This window comes from Phyllostomus hastatus, unplaced genomic scaffold (assembly GCF_019186645.2).
Source record: "Phyllostomus hastatus isolate PE091 unplaced genomic scaffold, TTU_PhHast_1.1 phas_contig_148, whole genome shotgun sequence".
NCBI lineage: Eukaryota > Metazoa > Chordata > Mammalia > Chiroptera > Phyllostomidae > Phyllostomus > Phyllostomus hastatus.
Genome location: NW_025333607.1, coordinates 11,791,213 through 11,814,809, shown reverse-complemented (window position 1 = coordinate 11,814,809; position 23,597 = coordinate 11,791,213). Strand labels below are relative to the sequence as shown.

The 23,597-nt window shown below is 40.6% G+C and overlaps 1 protein-coding gene across 8 annotated transcripts in view; it reads right to left on the bottom strand.

Annotated features, from left to right (window-relative positions):
• CDC42BPA (CDC42 binding protein kinase alpha) overlaps positions 1 to 23,597 on the bottom strand; it is a 177,713-nt gene that overhangs the window by 40,653 nt on the left and 113,463 nt on the right. For 3 of the 8 annotated variants that reach the window (XM_045817269.1, XM_045817290.1, XM_045817245.1), the window contains 7 exons: positions 19,781 to 19,886; positions 17,338 to 17,462; positions 13,774 to 13,879; positions 13,213 to 13,361; positions 11,402 to 11,493; positions 9,011 to 9,087; positions 7,908 to 7,955 (listed from right to left, as the gene is read on the bottom strand). In XM_045817269.1, coding sequence (XP_045673225.1) covers positions 7,908 to 7,955; positions 9,011 to 9,087; positions 11,402 to 11,493; positions 13,213 to 13,361; positions 13,774 to 13,879; positions 17,338 to 17,462; positions 19,781 to 19,886 — 703 coding nt within the window. Of the gene's footprint in view, positions 1 to 1,965; positions 2,005 to 7,907; positions 7,956 to 9,010; positions 9,088 to 11,401; positions 11,494 to 13,212; positions 13,362 to 13,773; positions 13,880 to 17,337; positions 17,463 to 19,780; positions 19,887 to 23,597 lie in introns of all 8 variants that reach the window. The other 5 variants (XM_045817260.1, XM_045817285.1, XM_045817298.1 and 2 more) reach the window with 2 other exon arrangements.

The window sequence follows — 23,597 nt, the reverse complement described above, 5'->3', positions numbered from 1 at the left end:
AAAAAAATTAAAAAAAACATGGTATATAATGGACAACTGCATGCTACTATTAGATGCAAAGCTGCTGTTAGAAATGGAAACTACACGTGTGTGTCCTACACTGTACAACACATCGATGTCCCTGGGGACTACGCTGCCCCTCACTCCTCCACTGAGATGTCTCCATCAACTACCGAGTGAGCGGGAAGTCTGCAAACGCCTCCCTCACACACGTTCCACTGCCCAGCGGCCGACTTTTCATTCCTCAGACACTCAGCTCAGGAAAAACTAAGAGGGCCTGGAGAGCAAATTACCAAGCCTGTCACACCTGCATTTTTTAAAAAATGTGTAATTTTAAGTGCATAGGTTCTGGTTAAGTGTGGCTTATTATTATCCTACAGAATAAAAATAAAGACTAAGTAGCAGGGACCTTATAGTGGCTACTTTCCTCAAAATCTTTTTATTTCAAAATCTACAGAAATTTTTTGGGTGGCCAAGGCCTCTAAAAGTCTGAAAAAGCAAGCAGATGTAACTAATCTATAATACATTTAACCAGAAAAACAAACCTCTGAATTATAGCCTTATTCAAAAACAAATAGTTAAAGTTTAGGTAAGTCACAGGCTGATTTGAACTTAATACAACTGAGCACACAACATTTCGGTCTTCCGTCCTAGACAGGATATAATTCACATATACCCAGATTAATCTGATAAATTCAAACACCCAAATGTGAAAACAGTCAAGAAGTCAGCTGAACCAGCCAGTCTTTCCATAAACGCCACTGATGAAGGAGCTGTCAGCAGGGCTGGCCACAGCACTGGCTCCAGACACGGACGCGCAGCATCTGCGCCGCTCACTCGCTGCTGCACAGCCGTCTGAAAACACCTGCTGCATCAGAGCTCACCGTGTTCATTTCACCACCGACTCTCCACCGCACCAGAGAGATAAAGAGCACAGGATGCAGTGGGCCACCCGACCAAATCCCTGATCTAGAATTTTCCAAATCCAAGCATTCTGGATTTAAGGTGTTAATCAATACCAACGATCAAGTAGCCGACAAGTAAAAGGAAAAAATGTGTGTAAGTCACAGACTTTCCCTTTCAGAGTTACTGTTTCACAAGGCACATGAAAACCAGGGCCCACACTGGCAGCTAGCCCACTGCCTCCCGACTGAGGAGTGAGCGCACATGTATATCGGTGTTGGGGTATAGGACGGCTTGGAAAAATCTGTGACCTTCCCACAAACATGTCCCCCACTCTGGGCATCTGCGAATCTTGCAGGCGGCTGGCCCCTTTCAGACTGAGAAATACGGGGCTAGCCTCAGCACAGGGAGATATCCGTAGTCTGTTGTCAGTGCATGTATAAAGAATGTGACGACCATTCTTTACATCTCGGGTATATCTTAGAACGTAAGTATTTATTGACATTAGTTCTCCAGATCTAGAAATGTAACATAGGGGTTTCCTTTGAACCACATAAAAATATTGAAGATTTCTCCAGAACTGATTTACATAAAATTATAGATCTGTAACCTGTCCCAAATAATTTTTGAAATCTGCATGATATGAATTTCATTCTTTCTATATAATGAAAATCTCTAGGAAATTTCTACATATTTGCTTACATCAGATTCTTATTTGGGAACGCATTTACTTTGTATAAAATCAATTTAGAAAGCATACTTTAGGATCACTTTTTCCCACAATCAAAATAAAAGATATCTTATAATTTTAGTAGCTTGGTTAACAGAACTTTATATGAACATTCCTAAAGCTTTGCGGCCAAAGCCAAAAAACAAAAACAAGAAAGAAAAAAAAACCCACAGAAAAGCAAACAGCACCAGCAGGAGCAGCAGCACGAAGCATGCGATCAATGTAACAGCACGTCACAAACACGCCAGCATGTTCTGCGACCACAGGCAAAGAGGACAAGAGAGAGGGCGGGGGGTGTCAGGACGGGGACACGCGGTGCGCGAGTCTCTTACACGTCTGCCTTTGCTAGCTGGAGTGCAGGACGGAGAGCGCTTCAACAAAGAAAGGAGAAGACTGCAGGTTACAAACGCCGACACACGTGACTCCCAGGGCGCACCACGGCGCTCACAGGCAAAGTACACAAACACGCACACAGAGACACGTTTCTTAACAGGTTGAAAGGACATGTTTCTCAGGAAAAACTGGAGGACAGGGTAGTAAAGAGAGCTTTGCTCAGACTAGGTGTAACAGTGACACAAAGTTTTCATTGGACCTTGTATTGTACAAACAGTGACCCATGAAGTAACACTTCATCAAGTGATGGACAATTTCTTTTCTAGAAAGGTTGGCAGTGGCACTTGAAATGTTAGAACAAAAAGGATCTCAGTAATTCTGATTTACAATGGTAAGCATTTAATGAAATATTTCACCGGTCTTGCCTCAGACATTTTACCGACCAAATTCTTACTTTTTTCAAAGATGACTTATTCAAATAAAAGCTAAATAAGGCCCTCAGAATTATTAATAATGTATTAAAACAAAAAGTTACTTCAACAATACTGTCCATCCTGACTAGATATTATCAGGCTTAGAAAAAAGAGAGACCTTCACCTTTCTGGCATTAGAGACTTAAGTAATTAGGCAAAATTAACAATAATGATAAGCAGGTAATTACATCAAAATATTTTTCAAGTTTTTGAAACTGTGATGCTCAGCAGTAGAGCTTCACAAATATGAGCTGTATCTACTCAGACAATGTCCCACATTCACTCCAAACTAACGTTCTGAGGGCTTACAATGTGTCACGTACTTGAGGATAAAGAGGCACGGCAGCTCGCAGACTGGTGGAAGACACCCAGCCATCAACAGTGCAATAAATGCTACAGCAGAGATGTGTACAAAGTCTGCACGGAAACCTGGAGGTGGGACATGCAAGACTTTCACGGGGACCCAGAGGAAGGAATTTATAAACTGAGTCGACAGGAGTTACAAAAGATTTTGGAGAAAACTACGAGGGTAAGAAACATCACTCAAGAGTATCAGTTTTAATTGTACCATAACTCTGGCAGGTGGATGAACTGCTGTTTCTTTCTACAAGAAACCGGAGTGGAAGGTGACTTGAACACTGTGTTCCCAAGTGTTAGCAGCAAACCGGAACCAGAAGGCCTGCAGCCTCTAAACAAGGTTTTTTGTTTACTGGTCCAGTCCACCTTAAGTCTCAGATTTAAAGCCAGTTTTATTCCCTCAATTATTAACAGGAAGTACCTGTCTCACCCTCCGTGAAAAAGAGCATGAATAGCTCCAAGTAACTGCATTACCACCAGACTGATGAGTCAGAAGTCTCTCAAAATTATCTTTGCATATGAAAGACAACACATTTGCTAAGCTGGCAACGTATAAAACTAACAATGGTGCTAAACCACCATGTGATGATGTTCTTTCTGAAGTGCCTTCCTAGAAACCAGACAAGTATTTCTGTGTTTTCAATAGAAAAGGGCAAGTTATAGTTTTTCCTGAGGGTGCAATAAGAGAAACACACATACACTTTCAGAGACACTCCCATCCACCACGGTTTTCTATAAACATGAAAGTGGTCCCACAGCAAACACTGGAAACCAATCCATTGTCTTAGCACGCAACTACATGACACTTAAAACTATTTTATATCTGGGTCTGTAAAGTGCCACCAGAACTTCAAGGCTGAATATGGAAGGAAACAAACAAGAAGAAACCAAAAGAAATCATTTATCTTATGGACATATAATTTGGCTAATAGGTTTTAAGGTTCAGTTAATGAATTCTAGAATCATATTTACTAAAATACTGACAAGGCAAAAAATGCTGTAGTCATGACTCTTTTCCTCTAGATTGCCTAAATATATTCCAATATATGATAAGCAATAAAAATGTGTATGATAATGTGTAAAGTAATATACAATATTGCCTAAATTACAAAAGGATTGCAAATGACAATTTTTGAAATAAGAGAATTCCAAGTCGGGTTATGTTTAATATGTGGATGACAGTTTTAAAAAACAAGAATTGAAGGAGGAAATTCAGGAATGACATAATTTCTCAGAAGAATCTAGGCCATGTTTGGTCCTAGGGTTAAAACATCTTTACAATGCACATTTTAAACTTAATCTTCCGCTGGTTCTCACATGTGACTAGCTCTCCCCAGAGACAGCTGGCACTACGCTGCCAGGCCTGCTGCCAGGCCTGCACTTCCGTGACTGGTTCAGAGTGTGAAAGATGCCACAGGAGGAAACAATGTTAAAAGCAAGAGAGGAATGAATGAAGCTAGGAGCCAAGACTGAAAGGAAACACTTGGAACATCGTAGTGAGATTTTGTATGAGGCCAGAGCCAAGAGCAGAACTCAGCTTATCCGACAGAATTCAAGGACAGAAAACAAGGCCGGGGACCAGACGGTTGGACCGCGAGTGCTGTCTCTGCTCCTTCACCCTCAGCCTTCACCCTCAGAGCCTCACTTCCTTCATTTACTCTCTTCTCAGAACACAGAGGAAGAGGACCTTCAAAGAGCAAGCTGACACGTTCTCGTTTGTCTGTGAAACAGCCAACGTCCACTTTGGTAGCCCTGGCCTGAGCGAACAGACTGCAGAACTGAGTACGAGGTGGTGGTGGGGGGGCAGTCTGGGCCCAGGCACGGGGGACTGACAGCAAAGACGAGGGCAGAGCAGAGAGGAGTTTCCGAAGCAGAAGGGACCCCAGTGCCTATTTTACTGCTGCCTTAACACCTCCTGCGGGAGTGCCTTCCCCAAGGGACTGCCTACCTTTCAAAATGAACTACAGCCCCCTTGATGTGCTCTACGAAGAATGTCATGTACAAACCCTTCGCCACTAGTTCTCTACTCCCCCAAAGCCTGAGGAAGTCTCTCACTAACGGGGGAGTGTTGGGACAAGCAGTGGTTGAAACTGTGGGACTAAATTTCTAAGGCTCCTTCAAAGGCCTGTGATTCCTGCATGCACAGAAGCCCACAGGCCTAGGTCCCCCTGACATGCAGAAACAGGCCGCTGAGGACTCCGCCTGCTCTGCCTACACCAGAGGGGAGGAAGGGGCGGGTGTCAAAGGTCAGAACTCCTGTTTCCTCAAGGCTACTCTTGCGCACGGAAAAGAGACGTCTGAACATCCCTTTTATAAAGTTATACTGTTTGGTGTAACTTAAAAAAAAAAAAAGACATCTTGCTCCAAACATCTTCCCATGTTGCCCTAAATCCCAGGGATCATTTGAATTTGGAATTAACACGCAAAACACACTGAGGAAACACGGGAGCTGGGTCGAGTAAAGGGATCACGGCTTCAGCAGACCGGAGTGGGAGGCCAGGGGGGCAGCAGCTGGCCTGGAGGAGGGCCGTGGAGCCAGGAAGAATCGTAGGGCGGGCAGAGGGCGCGAGGCCACCGGGAGCAGATGAAGGTCAGAGAAGTGTGGGCACCAGAAGTACCTGGACTGCTGCAATTTTGCTTAATGCTAGCCTCGCCCCCTCCTACACCTGCAAGATTCAGCTGTGATTAACATGTTAGGTCTCCAACGTCCATGAGACAGAACACAGAAAAGCGTGACCCAAGGGGATGTGCCCTGCGGGTCAGTAACCAGTGAGAGTCTACTTCCTCTGGAGGACAGGCACGCGCTGCAAGCGTCACATCAAGCACAGAAGCCTAAGTAGTTTGGGCACAAAGAACAATCAAGGTTTGCTTTGTTCCTTAAGAATTCAAATGCCTAAGAGAAAGGGATCCTCAGAGCAGACTGTTGTACTGAATACCCTGGATGCTGAACCCAAGTGTGCCAGAGACTGAACGCCATCGTCCTGGAAAGGGCGGTCGTAGTTATAAAACTATGAAGAGAGACAAGAGCTTTATGCCATAAAATACAAATTAGGAATACAAGATGTTTTTTTTAACTGGAAGCCCACTGCTCGCTGGCCGTTGCCCTGACGGGTGAAACCCACTTTCCCAGGGTGCTGTGACCCAGCAACGCTGAGCAAGGGGCGCGGAGCAGAGGGCAGTGTGCTGAGGAGTGTGGGAAGCTCTGACGGGAAACCGGCCTGATGGGCAAGGAAGGGAGCTACAGTGACCGCAGGAAGGGAGGGAGGGGGAAGAGACCTATGAAGAGTGAGAAGTGTAACCAGTATTACTGAGAACATCACGTGCATTTAAGCAAGTTCTCAACCAACCACATGAGGTGAGTACTACTGTTATCCCTATTTCTCCCCTGCGCAAAGAAAGGTCAAGTAATTCACTCCAAACCACATACCTAGAAAAAGTAGCAAAGGCAGAAGTCAAGTCTATTTACGCGCTTGTTAACAAATAAGCTGGGAGAAGAGAGCTTAGGGAGCAAATGACGGAAAACTACGCCTTTGAAGAGCTGGAACCTGAACAACCAAGACTCAGCAGCCACCGTGAACTCAACTTTTTCCTTAGGAATACAGGGCCTTTGTAGCATGTCAACACCTAGCCGCACACTGAACAAGTTCTGCTGCAGGTGAAGGACAGGAAAGGGTGCTCCTGGGAGAGGGGGGGGAGCAGTGACTATGTCCAGGTGGGAGGGTGGGGGTGCAAGGCAGCGCTGAGAGTGGAGACAGGGCGGGGGCCGCTGAGGTCTGCATGCCCTCCTGCAGGCCCTTCTGCTGAGAAGAGCTGCCCCATTTCCCAAGTGCGCACTGCTGCTGTTTTACCCTCAGAGACTGCTGTGGGGCAGAGGAGATGTAGAGGAGTTTGTCAGAAGGAAAAATGAAAATGATTTTCTAGTGGGAAGAACTGAAATGATTTATTCGAACTTCCTATTCTTTTAAAGGTGAATGACAGCTACACGGGAACACCATAGTGGGTATTTTCGGATAGTAAAACAGATACCAGATTGTAACAAGCAATCCTGTTGCACATCAAAAGGGCTCTCTTTTTATCACACTTAACTGGAACAATTACTTGTCTTAAGAATAGTAAATAGTTTCCATTTAAAGGGCAAAGGTGCACACTTTGGTATAAATATTTCAAAGATATCAAATAGCACTTTAAAAATAATTTTTAAAAGCCTAGATCAAAGAGTTTCCTTTAGTGGAAAATCATGCTAAATATTCTGCTGAATATAATAATTATATTGAACAAAATGCAAAAATAAAACATTTAAAGAATCTCCCCTGGTTAAAAAAAACTGTTCTATGTACAATATTTGAATATGAACCAATTTGATTTCCCAATTTCTGGAAAGACTGAATGTTTAACATGCAAATAAAATGCTTTATGACAATGATTATTATGCCATTTTATGCAGGAGAGACTGTCTATGTCAAGTGTTTCTGCAAAGAGAATGAATGACATACATCGGGAACTTCAAATTTATTAAATGTATAGCATTTAGCAGAAAATGATCGTGTAGTCAATTTACGGTGCATATAGTACAAATTGAACTGAAGTTACTTTTCCACATTAGAAGAGAAATTCTGTCAGCATTAAAAATTGATTCGTGCTCAATTACTGTGTTACTATAAAATCTACTGCAAGAAAACTTGTCATATTTCCTCTTTATACCACGAGAGGCTTACTTTTCATTAACAGAGAAATTAAAGTGTTGAAAACAGATGGGGAATGTGAAATAGAAACCACCATGACAAACAAAAGTGGGCAGTTACTTTTATACATATACACCTACACTGTGACCATAATGAAATGAGCATTCCAGTTTTCAGAACTGCTGTGAAGAATGCAAACATACAAATGCTTTGATGGCCAAAGAATTTTTCAAAATACATGTTTACTCCATTATGTTTCATAATGATAAACTCTTATTACATTTAAGATAAAAAATAAGCAAATTATGGCTCACAAATAAATCATCAAGTATGATATTTCTAAAACTGTCTGCATTAGGCAAATTCTTCATATCAATTCACTGATCTCTTTTACTGAAGGATGCATTGGTTTGAAAATCAAAGACTTACGTCATCCAAAAAATCAATCAGTGAAGATGAGGAAGAAGAAAAGGAATCCTATTTAACGAATACAGCAATAAAAAAATAGAAAATATGGATGAAGCAATTCAGTAAGAACAAATAATAAATCAAAAATTTTGCAAAACAATTAAAAGGCAAATGACATTAATTCAAACAAATAAATGAAAAAGCAGTCACTGTCATTGTTTCTCAAGAAACTCAGAAATTCATTAATTACTTTTTAAGGAGTGATTCTTATTCCCATTCCCAAAGGAATGAAATACAGTTCATACACTGTGTCCAGAATGTAATAAAATGGAGCGCATGGCAGCTCAATCACCCAATTCAATGTTAGCATCTTCGAAGGCAATGACTAGCAGAAAGAGACGGTCTCTGCCGCTGACTGTCCCCCTCTGAGGGCGGGGCTGCGCCTACCTGGTCACTGCAGTATCTCCAGCACTACAATGGCGACTTGCACAGAGATCGACAAGTACTTGTTGACTAAAGATATAATCACTAACTTAAATTTTCTGAGGCAAAAGTACACTTTATATCATAAAGTGCTTTTTTTAAGTGAAGAATTTAAGTATTAGGGAATGATAAAAAAGGTCATATAATCGTTATATCATTGAAATGGAAACTGCCTAATACATTCCATATAACACCTTTTTTAAAAAGCATTCCTGGGATACACTGCTAAAAACCTGAACTCGTCTGGAACTAGAACGAGCATTGCCCTACTGTGAACTTCTGACACTGCCAATGGCTTTCTACTGCGACTCTGTGCTTTGGAGGAAAAAAGAAGCATCGAATTATTTCAAAAGTCAGGATTTATTCAGCACGCACAGTTTTCTCGGGGGAGAGGCAAAACTGCTTTTAAGTCTTACCACTCACGCTTGCTGACCTTTCTTACATGTTTTCTTAAATAAAAAGTGACTGTAGTTTACATAAGAAAGCAGAACATACCCCTTTTCTACTATGTTTTTAAATATGTAAGAGTCTAGGTCCTCTTAGGTGGGATGCAATAAAACAGTTTTATTACAAGTGAATTTTAAATCACAAGGTGATTTTTAAATTGACCTCAATGGATATTTGAAAAGCTTAATACTTACTTCAAATTGATCCAGAGCATCGGTAGGCGTATTCAAAAATGCCAAGAAAGAATGCTGTGAGTCTTGGTGCTCTATACCTAGAAGACAGCAGCAACTTTTCTTAAAACTAGAACAAGTGAAACGGATTTTCATGGACAACCTTTCCTGCCTAAACCCATTAAAAGCTGTTTGCAAACTAACATATTTTAAAGCTGGTCAGTATCAGCACTACATATTTAAAAAAACAAATTATACTAATGTTTCTCAGAATATCATTTAATAGTTAAATTATATCATTCTCCACGAAACACTTCTTTCTTGACTTGAGTTCTTAAATTTCTTTCTTTTCCCATATAGTACCTTATAAATAAACACATGAAATCTTTTGGTAGTCCTGAGAGAATTTTAACATAGAGCCCTGAATACATCTGATTTTTCTAAGATAGTTTATACCAAAAAACATACTGAAATACTCTTATCAAGCACATAGTATGCTTAACATAATCTTTTTAAAGAAAATAATGCAATTATAAAACAAATGTATTTAGTTATGAAAAAAAACTTTTGTTAAGGCCTCAGATTTTAATATCTGAGTTCAGGTATTGTTTTATTGACAGAATGCATGCATATCTCTTGGCTACGGTATTTACTTTAAATGCATAATTTCCAAAATAATTCCTAAAATATACGTATAATGATAAATACTAGAAAGGAAAAAGCAGAAATAACCAAGTACACATTTTGGGTTTTCATATCCTCAAGAACTAACAACTAGTTTTCATGCCTTTCATATTACTCTCTAATCATATACCACAGTTGCCAGATAAGGCAGCATGTTCAGGAATTCATTCAGTCAACAGATTTAAACAGGCTCTATTTATTGAGAACCTATTACATGCAGTCCGTCTAGATACTGGGAATATAATAATAAATAGAGCAGAAAAAGAAGAACCTTGTCCTCATTGTGTAAATATCGCATTATATTAAAGTAGTATATTATGTTACCACATATAGCAACATGTTATATTCTACAAGTTCAAAATCAAAACCAAAAGTTATGGGTTAACATCTTTTCAAAAGAGAACAATGTGATTCATTTTTCTTTCACAAGTTCAGGTCTATTCTAAAATGCTACAGCCAATGTCAGCTGGGTACTGTAAGTCACACTCTGCACTGTCTCCTTCCACATAAACTGTCTCAGGGCCGCTAGTCCTTCTCGTCTCCTATTCTTTCTCCTTCACGCACTAAGTAACTCAGCTCCCTTCCACTCTTGCTGTATGAAGCCCTGCCTGACTCGCACTTCTCGATGCCTTGTGTTCCTAATCTGCGTTCCCAATGCACTTTCTCAGGGCTCCTTCTTTTCTTATCCCCCAGGCCCTTCAGTCAACAAATATCTACTGCACATCTACTGCCTATAATGGCTCTTCCACGTTAATTCCTTTATGTGATTACCTTCTTTCTTCCGCACTTTCGCAGCAGATGCTGAGACCTAACCGGCTCTGCGCCAGTGCATGTCGCGGGGTCGGGGTGGGTAACGCAGGGAAGCAGGCCAGCGTAGCGCAAGGCCCACTAACTGGGGGAGTGTTCAGGCAGGGCTACTGACTTTGTTGGGAAAGCGGCCTTCTCATAACTGCGTACGACAGATCCCTTCATTCACAAAACATTCTGAATTTCTTTTTATTAAATTTTTACCTTATTAATGCTCACGCTATGGGAAGAAAGTTTAAGTTCATGTAATAAAGCTACCAAGCATTCCTGAGTTGCTCTTCACATTAACGGGAAAAAAATGCTTAAGTAATGTTTTCAGGAAAATGGGAACAGATCCTGGGTAATTCACAGGACAAGCAATTTAAGAATCAAACTTGGAAGACACTGAAATGCCAAAATAATTCTTTATCTTTGAATTGCTCTTATAATACTGGATTAGATTAAGCTTTAGCTACTTCATTCATTGTTTCCTTAACAGCCCTGGAAGTGAATCCCCTACATCATGTGAGAATAGTTAAGTATAAAGTATATTTGTACTGAAAAAAGTATAGAGAATAGTAAGTATAAAGTATATTTACACTGGAAAAAAAATTTTTTTCAGATCATAGAAATTTTACTCATGAAATAGTCCATGGCACTGAAAAAAGAGTTAAAGGTATGGCAAAGGAGTTCTTCTGTTATAATCAAATCTTTAAACAACATATCTTAAGTAAAAACAAAAGGACTCAAATGCCCATCTACCAAATGTGTGTGTGTGTGTGTGTGTGTGTGTGTGTGTGTCTCACACCCACACATGACATAAATGGATGCCAGAACTGCTGAGTCAAACAATTCTTCCACCTCCACAATAAGCTTCTTCTTGTGTAATAACATGCATTCACAACAGAATATTAAGTTCTGATCGATGCAAAAACATTCCCATACCCTTTTCAGATCTAAGCTCCTCTGTGTCCTTTATCAGTTGTTCGATTTCTGAGAGTAGTTCCAGGTTCTTCTTCTCCGAATCTTTTAGTTTACTTAAACAAGGGGAAGAAAAGGAAAAATGTTGTTATTTTTGCTGCTGGTTGGTGAGCCATCATTATTTGGATGGACTTACTTGGCTCAAATGTCAGTCATGCTAAATTAGGGAAAGACAAACTATAAGGAAGAGCAAATCTAGGCTATCATGCACTTTTTCTTTAGAGTTTTTTTTTTTTTACTGATTGGTTTTAGAAAGAGAGAGAAAGGGAGATAGTGAGAGACATCAATTTGTTGTTTCACTTATTTATGCATTCATTGGCTGACCCTCGTCTGTGCCCCGATCGGGGATGGAACCCACACCCTTGGCCGATTGGGACGCTGCTCTACCCGACTGCGCTACCCCGCCAGGGCCTGTGGTCTACGCTTGGGTCAGTGAAGCCCACTGGAACACAGCCAGGCTCGCTGGGCTGTGCACTCTGTTTGGCGTGACAACAGAGTCGAGTAGACAGAGATGACATGGTCCAAAAATATTCACTAGCTGGACTTTGATAGCAAAAGTTGCTGGCCCTGAGCTAAATTATTAAATTAAAAAATGTCACAGAATCAAAAATTGACTTTAGAATTGTTAATTTCTTTCATAGAGAAACACGAAAGTAGAGCATATGTGTTTCTGATTTTCAGCTTGACTCACGTCCCTGATTATGAACAGAGTCACACGTCTTGGGCATAAGGAGAAAATCAGAGTTGTTCTAAATTACGACACAGAACGACATTCTTTATGCTGGGATCCAATTCACATTCTCCAAAAGAAGTTGGGTTTTTTTCCCCATTTTCATACCACACGAGCACATTTAAGTAAAGTGTACTTAATTTCTGTCTAGATTATTTATAACAAAAATTTATAATTCAACTGGGCTGCCATGTATCCAGCCTCTGATTTGATTAAACATTAAAGACTACAGTTTAAAGACTAAGGCTTCACACTATTCAAAATTGAATTTATGGGACTATATTTCTTTTTATGACTGAACACCTCTGGCACTTCGGGTATTCTGACCACTAAGATAATTTTTTAGTTTTTATTTGCAGCACGAACTTCTTATTTTTCCTCTATGTCACCTACACTAACTTGTTCTTGAACCAAGTTTATATCTAATCCAATTACGATTTGCATTTTCTCATTTATTCAGGTTGTAATTTGCTCTACTGTTGTATTAAGAATTTAGGGAACGTATTCATTAGCTAACTTTCCCAGAGATTATGATGTATATTTTATTTATATATTTTACACATAAAAGAACATAAACAACAAAAATATATTATACCATTATGAAATTTACCATAACAGAATTTTCATTTCTACAAGATTTATGGTATAGGTCAGAATTTTCAGATGACTGTATTTTGCTTTTGACTACATGTTGCATTTTCTCACTAATATATATTCTTGAAAATGAGTGAAGTGAGGTTTTAATGGAATAGACTCTGAGAGTCAACTAAATCTTACAAATTCAGGGAAAGGTGAACAACAGAATACTAATTAGTACTATTAATTCCACTTTACGGACACGCCAAGGGCAACGAGGCTCGGTTACAACCCCTTCACTGCATGAAAGGTTTGAAAGCATCTGGTCATTTTCAACTCTTCATAATTTTCTCTGGTCACCGCTTTTAAGAAAAATGCGACAGGAAACTGAACATGTAACTTCTCTGTGAACCCGTGGGACCCACGGCAGGCATGGCCCCGCGGGAGGGACCGTGGGAGCCGGCCTCACCATTCCGTTATGATGTTGGACGCCTTCACTTTGTTCAGCTCCTCCTGGATGGCCTGCTTGGCCCTTATTTCTGCGTCCAGGGCTGACTGCAACTCCAGTCGAGCGGACATGTCCAGCTTCGCAAAACGACGCATTTTCCAGGGCATGTCCTACAAAATAATATGACTTTTTAGCTCAAGTCTATTTTTATGTTAAATTTAGTAATCCAAGTGAAATGGGAAACTACTTAAAAGCATTATCTTTCTCTGATAACAAAACAGAATAAAAACACTGCTTGTAAAAATATATTTTTCATTAAATTCAGAAATCACTGTAGACCCACATATAAATTAGTTTATTTCTTATAGTTACTACCAATAATAGCTAGCCATACAAATTACAGCTAAGCAGCTATGTGTTATAATTCCATAACCTGGAAAACACTTGAACTGATTTCTCATGTGAAACTTTACGCAAGGCTAAAGCCTGGACAAACAGATGTAGGCACTCAGACTGGCTGTAGCATTTCTGTGCCTCCCCCACCCCCGTTACGACAAGTCTCTGTGCAGAATGGCAGCTTACCGTGGCTCGTGTGCCCAAGCTGGAGTTCCTTAACGCTTCCAACTCTTCAGTCATTTTAGAAGCCAAGGCCTGAAGATACCCTCGTGCATCCTTTTCATCACTGACCCTAAAATACACATACGTAAGGGCAGAGATAAGGTACAAAAGTAAAACAAAAAGAAAAATTTCAGTGAGATACACATTATTTTAAAGCATCATAAAGAAATAAGCTAAAAGTGAGAGAAATTTAAAGATGTTCTCAAATACCTTCTTCTAAAAGTTCTACCATAGAATTGGGTTGGCCAAAAAGATCGTTTAGTTTTTTCCATATGATGGCTCTGGTAGTACCTAGTTGTCTTTAACTTCATTCAAAACAATTTCGTTAGACTGTACTGTGACGGCTGTCATCTCAGTGTGCATTTAAAAACTTAAAATTGGTGAATTGTTGTGCAGTCATTTTAATATTGAAGATGGAAGACAATACACAACATTTTCAGTGTATTAAGCTTTATTATTTCAAGAAAGGTAAAAATGCAACTGAAACACAAAGATTTGTGCAGTATATGGAGAAGGTGCTGTGACTGATCAAATGAGTCAAAAGTGGTCTGCACTTGGTACTATTGACATTTTGGCCAAATAATTCTTTGCTATGGGGCTGTCGTAAGCACTAGAAGATGTTTAGCAGCACCCCTGGCCTCTACCCACTAGAAGCCAATAGCAGGAGAGAGCTGATGTACTCAAAATACCCAAATCGATAAAGTCAATGGCAAAAATGAAAAATGTGTCTTTTATTTCACAAAAAAACTCTAAATGGTCTTTTTGGCCAACCCAATACTACTCTCTCTCAAGAACTAGAAGAGGTTCATTGAATTGTTTAGTTATGTACAAATTAAAGCTGGCCATGTTTAAAAAAGTCCAAATGAGTTATATCTGATAAATTAGTAAAACTTCACCCACGAACCACAGAATACCCTCTTATCTAACATTAAACTCCCCCCTCATGATTTCCAAAGAGTATTAAGATTTCTCATTAGTTAGATTCTGCCAGTTTATGTTATAAATACATAGCACACCCTTCTTAAAACTTAAGTAAGCTATATTTAGAAAGTTTAGTTTAAAATAGCATATTCTGCAAAACTCTAAGTTATACTGTAATAAAGCTTTCTGTTTTCTAAAATGGTAAGTAATCAAGAGAAAAGTTTATTGAAACTCAGTTTCTATTTACTGTCTTAAGACCATCTTGCTGGTGCAACCATTATGATTTTAGACAGAAATGTCTTCAAATCATACTCAGTAAAACAAATTCCACACACTAGAATTTCACAAGAGAAAGTTTGCTTTTTGTTAGATCTCTTCCAAAACAAGGGGAAGACCAGGAGCAGGGAGCGCCAGCATGGGAAAACCTACTGAAGATCCTGTTCTCACCAATGAGAATCATCTGTATGCGGAAAGCTGTAATGCCACACAGAAGAAAGCTGAAATCTGCAATGCGCAGAAGTGTATTCTAATATACTTTGTGGAAGAGTATTTGCTTTGTGCAGGCTGGTTGTTTTCAAAGGTAAAATTCAGGCCATTAAACAGCTATGAGGAAAGCGTATCTCAGGAAAGTTCCTATGTATCTGTGATGCACACAGGATACGAATGCAAATCTTGGGCCTGGCTTAAGCATCTTTAGGCTCAGGCTCCTGAGCAGTCGAGGGATGATTCCTGTCCCAGACGGGTGGAGCAGAGCAGCGCATGTGAAGGTGTCATCGCTTGGTGCAGAGCAGCGCCCCGTTTACAGCTTAGGAATTGTTCACTTCTGTAATTTCCCATTAAGTTTCAGACTGCAGTTGACCACGGGTAAGTGAAACATGGGAAGCAAAATTGCAGATAAGTGGGGGTTACTGCATGTTATAAGTTTCCAAAGCTTTCTTTTGGCACTACTTTATTTTTAATATACCACACTAAAAAAATGTAAATAGCCGGAGACTCTTGACCTTTAAGCTTGGACAGAATATCTCAGAGAGATAATTTTCAAGTAGGTGAGAACTCTGAAAACAGGGAGTGCCTATTTTTCTTTTAGCCTATTAAACATTTAATAATTTATCTAATACAAGACCATTTCTAAATAACAGCTTTTAAGCAAAGTGACTTCCTTATATTCCTGATTTCTGCATATTTCTCTTGAGTACGAAAAATGTAAAATGAGTATTTTCTGGAATCACATAAAAACTTTCATTTTCGTCCTGTCTCCGACCCTTTCCAGAGAGCCCACATTTCAAGCTGCTCCCTTGGCCAGGACCCCTGCCACCCCACCTGGGCCCACAGGCCGGCCACTGGAAAGGGCCAGTGGTCTGGGAGCTCTGGCTCTGCTCAGACCGGGCTTGTCTTCTATGAAGTCATTTTCAGCAATTCCTTAACTATAAATTTGATTACTTAATAAGGGAGTTACATATAAATAGTCCTAATTTTTATATAAACTTGGCTAAAGTAAAAATGATTTTGCTTCAGAAATGTAGATATGATGACATGTGGAAATTAAACATTAACGAACTGTTTAACTGTACTGATTAGAACATAACATTTCCACAGTGGAAATGTAGCTATTTCGTCATTGAGTAGTCACATTATTAAGCCCAAGATGAGTTAATATAACAGCTCTACATTTAAGCCAAGATCAAGATACTTGAGTCATTTGGTTAAGATTTCTTAAAAAGACAGTGTTTATTTGTTTTTTATTTTAAGAAGAGGGCTATTATAAGGAAAATGGAAAAAAAGTGTGTAAAGAACCAAAATAAGAGCACAAGAAACTAAAATTTCCTCTAAAGGATCAGTCTATAAATATATGAAGAAACAATTTTTTTCAAATAAACAGCCATGATTTGCCAAAAAGTAAAAAACTTAGAAAGTAAATATAAAAAGTTAAAATGTTTTCGTTAGAAAACAAAGTCCCCATTGGATCCCACTTTCTTCATGTATTATAAAAATATACCAATTTTTACAAATATCAGAATCATTTTAATGAATAAATTAATAGGAAGGTTACTGAAGTAATTATTCCACATTAAATCCAAAGAGCGTAATTCACGGAACAGTCGATAAAACTACACTGTGACCACGTAGGGCGTTAGAAAGCCCTGTGTGAACCCATGTGTCACAATCACGAAAGGAAGCGACAGCAGCACATCTCCCTTGTACCAGTGGTTCTCCTCGACTTCTGGTTCCTAAAACAATCACGAACACAGAAATTTGGATCTCAGAAAGAAACATCTATAGCTAGTGAATGACTTTCTCCTGTTCTTTAAGGACTACTAAATAGTCTTAGGAGAGAAAAGCAGTTTCTTCGTTCCTTAGAAAGAAATACCAGGTTTCAGTGCTGCTGTGTAAAAGCTCACGGGGTGTCTGCCGGGAGTTACGGAACATAATGGAAAACACAGTAGAATGAAGATCAGTAATAAATAACGTATCAGTAATAAAACTGCCTTTACAGTAACTTTTTCACAGCAAAAAAGAAGGTAACTTGTTAGTCGCCTCCTGGAATTCATACCAACTTGAGCGTGTGTGCAAAGTCACCCACAAAAACGCACTTAAACGAGAACTCACCACTGAATTATTTCTGTGATCTGGGCTTCCCAATGTGCCACGGACTCTTTCTTGTCTGCCAGGTCTTTCACCTCTTCTTCCAGCTGCTGGTTGCGCACGCCTAAGTTCTCGTACAGGGTGGTGAGCTGAAAGGCAGTTTCGAGGCACACGTGATTTTTAGAAACAGCAGCTCAGGTGCGCAGATGCCTCTTGTTACATCTTAAGTTCACCCTGTTCCTTCTGGTCACTGATTTGGAAACATCAAGTACTCCCTAAATTCTCCTTCCGCCTTTGCTGTTTCTTCCTTACTCCCACACTGGATCAGTTCCATTTGTGAATATTCTCCATTTGCTGGAAAAACTCCCCAGTTCTACTGGTAACAATATCTCTCATATTTTGTCTGAAAACATCTCTATGTCACCTCTTTAAAAAAATTATAAAGAATTTTAAGCATATGTAAGAATGGACGAGCCCACTACCCACCCTCAACAATTATCACCACAATGCCCGTGTTAATTCTTCGTACTCCTGTCTTCTTGCTCATCCTCCTGTATTATTCTAAAGCAATACCAGACATGGTATTATGTTATCTATATAAATTTCTATGTATAGACATCTCTAGAAAATGGGCTCTCTTTAAATATAACTATAATACGATCACACTTAACACATTTAACAAGTTCCTGATATCTTCACATAGGTAGTAACTGTTCAAATTTCCAGTTATCTCAAAATATCAGAAAACTTTGTTAAGTTGAATCATTACACCAAGAGTAAACATAGCTTAATTCGGGTGTTGCATTTTTCAAGTCTCTTATTTATAGGTTCCTATTAACATTTTTTTCTTATTACTATAGGAATACTTCCTATATGCAACTGTGGGGAGGTGTTGGGGAGACAGGCAGAGAGCCACGGCTTGCCTGACCAAGATCCCACAGAGAGGAATGGGGCGGAGATGAGCCCAGCCCATTAGCATGGCGTGGGTCTCCACGGGTAAGCCTTAACGTAGCTCAGCGATGTTTTGTAGTTGTCTTTCTCTGGTTAATTCCAAGAGCTGTGAAATGGTTGTTTTGGACAAGTGTCCACTTTCAAACTTTTTTTTTCTTGAGAAGATTGACCAATTTCTTCATGTTACCATAGCCAGAAGTCTACCAGCTGGTGTGAGAATATTTTTTGCAGATGCAGTGTCTTCCCTAATTCCTGCAACACTTCTGCTCGGTAATTTGCTTAAAAATTCCACATGAATTCGACTTCTAGAGTTTAATTATTTTTCTTACCTCAAGGTAACTCTTAACAGAATCTTAAAATTATGCCTTTTATATAATAATGATTAATTCTGTAGTCATTAGTCAAACACAGGAAATAACAATGACGTGACCTATTTGTATAAAGTTCAAATACTGTTGGTTTCAGCGGCCGGAGCTGAGAGTCACAGGACACACACGACTCTTACATGACTTACAGCCGGAAAAATCCACCGGCACTACTTTGGCCATTTGCCAGCGCCTGTGTACATGGGCTCTATAAAACTCGACAAGATGAACTAGCAGAACTCTTTCTCAAGTAGTTTGCAACCAAACAAGCAGTCAATTTTAAGTGCTTAGAAAACTAACCCTGAGCAAAGTACTAAAAGAAATGGGAAGGTATACAGGACACAATGGAAAACAGATAGAATGAAGAGACTCTTTTTTATGATTATTTAACCATGGTCTTTCAATCTGTTATTGGAATTATTAATAATTGAACATAATACTTTTAACTGGAGGAAAATCCTAGAAATTATTATAAAACACAATTACCCAAACCCTATTTAAGTGTAAATAAAATTATTAAAACTTCTGGTTAATATTAGGATTTTTACAACTGTTAAGAGCTGGCTTAAGAAATGCAGAATGATAACCATTCAAGAAATCTGATAGACTAAATAGAAAAATTCCTTCAAGCATTTGAAATTTTGTTCATCAATCTGGCTACTTATGAACTTAATCTATGGTTCTGCTCTTTATTCCAGCTACAGAGTTTAGGCAGTGCTGGTTTCTTTGGATTCTCACAGACCAACTATACTATGTCTAGCTATTATCAATTCTCCATCATGAATGTGTCAGTACCATTGTCAAAACTTCTCTAGTTTGGCCTAACCGTTCCTGCTCTTGCCAAGGGCCAGCCTTAACTTAGCTGTGCGAGGTAAAGCGTAACAGAGAGAAGAGATGGAAAGTGAAGTACAGAATAGAGGCTCAAACAAATAAATGGGACAAAGAATAAGATAAGCGAAATCTTCTCTCCAGAGACTCCTGCACAGACTGGCATAAGGAGAAAGCGCCTGTCCCGACAAGCGACCCTTGCATGGAAAGAGCAACATTAAACGAAACACGTGCACCAAACACAACATTACAGCCCCAGTTTCTACACAGGGCTGGACAGCCAGCACGTGCTCAGTGCGTATAAATGAGAATGAATGGCTCACCTTATCAAGTTCACTGGTCAGTTTTTTATTTTCTTCAGTTAGTAACACCTTTTCTCGTTCATACTGCTGTTTGAACTCATTTTCAAATTCTTCTCTTTCACTTTGGCTAACACAATTTGAAACATAAAAGGAAAAAAAAAAGGACGGAAATTAAAGGTAAAATTACGGTGTCCCAGATTTGCACCACATGCTTTATCCTGAAAAGCCATTTAGGTCTTGACTGATACAAACCCCAATCCTTTCCCTTAAAGTTAACAATCATTTTCTTTTAAATAATCAATACACTTGTCCTCTTAACAACATCTGCTTTGTTTTCCATTTGAAAATCTGGGGGAGGCACCTGCGCTCTGTGGGCCTCTGGGCTGTGGTCCCCTATCTGGTTACACGTGCATGAGAAAGTGCAGGGAGGTGAGGAGGCCGGGAAAGCGTGTTTACGAGACACAGCACGAGTCCTCGCCTCAGCTCCTCTGAGCTCAGGAAGTTCACGATCACGTTTCCAGCAGCCCTTCAGCACACTCGGCCCTTCCTTCGCTCACCTAAGTACCTACCTACATACCCATACATATATACACAAGTTAATATTATAAAACTTAAGTAAAATGATAGTTCTGGGGGCTGAAATGTCTACGCTCAGAGGCAGACACAGTTCTCACAGACTTTTACAAAAAGGAGGGGGGAGTCAGTTTTGAGTGATGAGGTACAAAGATGCAGGGGAGGAGACTCGCTTGCATCTGCAGCAGTCGGAGGGAGGACGCTAGCTGGCAGCAAGTGAAATTCAACGTGGATCAGTTGTGGCTAATTTTATATGGCTCAACAAAACATAATTTTGGTTTTAAAAAAGTCATCTTAAAAATCCCTTGCACCAATAAATTACTTATAATTTAAATAATCAACTCCAGGAAAACAAGCCATCCTGCGTCCCAGCAAACGTGCCACTTTCCTTATTATCTATCGTCACAACGTAAATTTAGTTGTGTCTAAGAATCTTTCTTTTCAGTAGCAACTCAAAACAACAACAAAACATGAAAAGTTACAAAAGAGACTTCCTTCAGAAAATATGTATTCAAATCAATTAAGTAAAATTTCCACATAGAACCACTGTTTTTTCCTATTTGCATGAAACAAAACTTGAGTCTCTTCCATATTAAAACAAGCAGACTCTCCCAAAAACCCTATGTCACATTTCATTGTCCACTTTTCTCATCTTCTCACTCACTGGCAACCATCCTGAAACCCTGAAAGGTCTGTCTGTGTACCTAAGCGCCCCTCACCACACCAAAATCTGGCCTCTGCTGCCACCTCCTCAACACCACCACTCTCGCAATGCTCACCACTGTCCTGTTACTACATCCAACCTGCTGGCTGCCTCTGCCAGCACCGTCCACTCCTCCTCCCCAAGTGTCCTCTTCTCTTGGCTGCGGTGACGCCACACTCTCCTGACAGGTGCTAATGCTCCTCGGTGTGTGGTCTCAGGTGCTCACGTTTTCCCTGAGCTGCCTCTGCTACTACACTACTGAGTTCAATGACTGTCTATTATGCGGACAAGCTCTGAATCGACACCTGAAGCTTGTCTGGGCTTCCAACTGCTGATGTGCCATCTGCACAAAGATGTCCCCCGGGCCCGTCAAGTTCAGCACACCCAACTAAGAGAGCTCAGCACAGAAGACGCGCCCGCACACTCTGCTTTCCCTTCTCGGACTACAGGCGGAACCGGGGCCAAGCCCCTGCGCCTGTCTCCCTGCGCGAGTACCCTGCTCTGGCACTTTGCTCCTCTCTCTCCCGAGTCATCTACCGAGTAATTCTCTATCAGATTACAAGCCTGGTGTTACTTCTCCCACCTAAAAACAAAAACAAAAAGCAAGGTAACTTCTTTTGAGGTAATTTTCTCCTCCAGCCACTACCTCACTGCACTGCTTGCTTTTTGTAAGACTCCAAGTAGTAACAGCGTGATCTACACTCTGTCTCCAGTCACCCTCCTTCAAGTCTTCGGACTGCACGGTGGGGTTTCGCCCCGCCTGTTCCCCTGAAATTGTTTGCACCGAAGTCACCAGTGACCTTCACTGTTAAACTCCATTGCCATCACTTGGGCCTCATTTAATTGGGTAAAGACATGATCTCGTTTGACATGAAGGCAGGTTTGACGTGTTTTCATCACGTGGCTTCCAGGACACCCAACCCGCCCGCCCTTCCTCCTGCTCGCTCTCTCTCTCTGCTGTTCCTCCTCCCTCATGCCCCAGCTCCCGAGACTGGAGGGCCCAGGGCCCAGGCCCGGAGTCTCTCTCCCATCCACACTCGCTCACTAAGTGACCGCATACTGTCCCACCAGTCTAGGCAGCACAGAGTGGTAAACACTCCCAGAACGTTATTTCTAGCCCTGAAATCCAGGCTGCCCTACACCATGGCCCACCTGACATCCCCACCTGCATGTCTAATAAGCTTCTCAAACACAAGTTGTTCAAAAAGAGCTCCTGATAATACTCCCAAACCCAAACTTGCTTCTCCCATCATCTTCCTCTCTGTGTTCTCCTAACAGCTGAGGCCAAAAACCGTGGTATCATTCTTGATTCCTCCTCTTTTTTTTTTTTCTCTCCCCATATCCATTCCATCAGCAAATACCATTATCTTGCCCTTTAAAGGAGACTGGAATTCAAACATTTCTTACCACCAGTTCTGCCACCACCCTAGGCCCGAGTCGCCATCTTTTGCCCAGATTATTGCAATAGCTTTCTAAATGGTTTCATGCTTTTTCTCTTATCTAATTCAGACCATCCTTACCACAGTAGTCAGAAGCCGTTCTGTTGGAATACAAGTCAGTATTTGTCAATTTTCTGCCCAACACCCTGTCGCGCCTCTCTTCAATGGTTTTACTCAGAATAAATAACTGGAAGCCAACTGAACGTGACTCCCAAAGCCTGGCCCCCGCTGCTCGTCATGCTCAGCTCCGGCCATTCTTTCCCCTTAACTCTACTTCAGCCACATGGACCTCCTTATTATATTACTTTTAAATAAACTTTATGTTTAGAGCAGTCAGGTTCACAGCAACATTGGGAGGAAGGTACAAAAATGTCACAGATATCCCCCGCCCCCACACAAGCACTGACCCCCACTACCAAGATCCCTCAGCAGAGTGGTACCTGTGTGACAATGAGCCTACACCAGCACTGTCCGTCATCATCAAATTCCACAGTTCACCACAGGGGTCGCTATTGGTGTCGCACATTCTTAGGGCCCAGGCAAACGTATATTGACATGGATCCACTATTATAGCACCGAACACAGTAGTTTCACTGCCCTAAAAATCCTCTGTGCTCTGCGGGTTCATCCTGCCCTCCCCCAGCCTCTGGCAACCACTGACCTTTTCACTATCTCCGTAACTTTGCCTTCCTGTCATATTTTTATTAACAGACTTGTTCTCCACGTGGAATGTCCCTCCCACACGTCTCTAGTGGTACCTCTCCCACCGTCTTCAGTCCCCACTGAGAAGTCACCTTCTCAGTACAATTTTCCCTGGCCATCCTACGGATAAAACTAAATCCTTCCCCTTAACACTTCATAGCTCACACCCTCTGCCTTATTTTTTGTTCTCGACATTTATCATTACCTAATATGTTTGCTATGTTACTTACTGTTTGTGGTCTTTCACCACAACCAAAGGAAAGCTCTATAAGCACAGAGATGCTTTTGTCTGTTCCCAGTGACTTACACGTGGTAGGTTCTAAAACACTCTTGTTGAGTCTATGCGCCAAGCTGAATAAACTCAGGTTCTAATATAGGTTGAGCATGATAATAACATACATTCGCTCTAAGATTCAGAAAC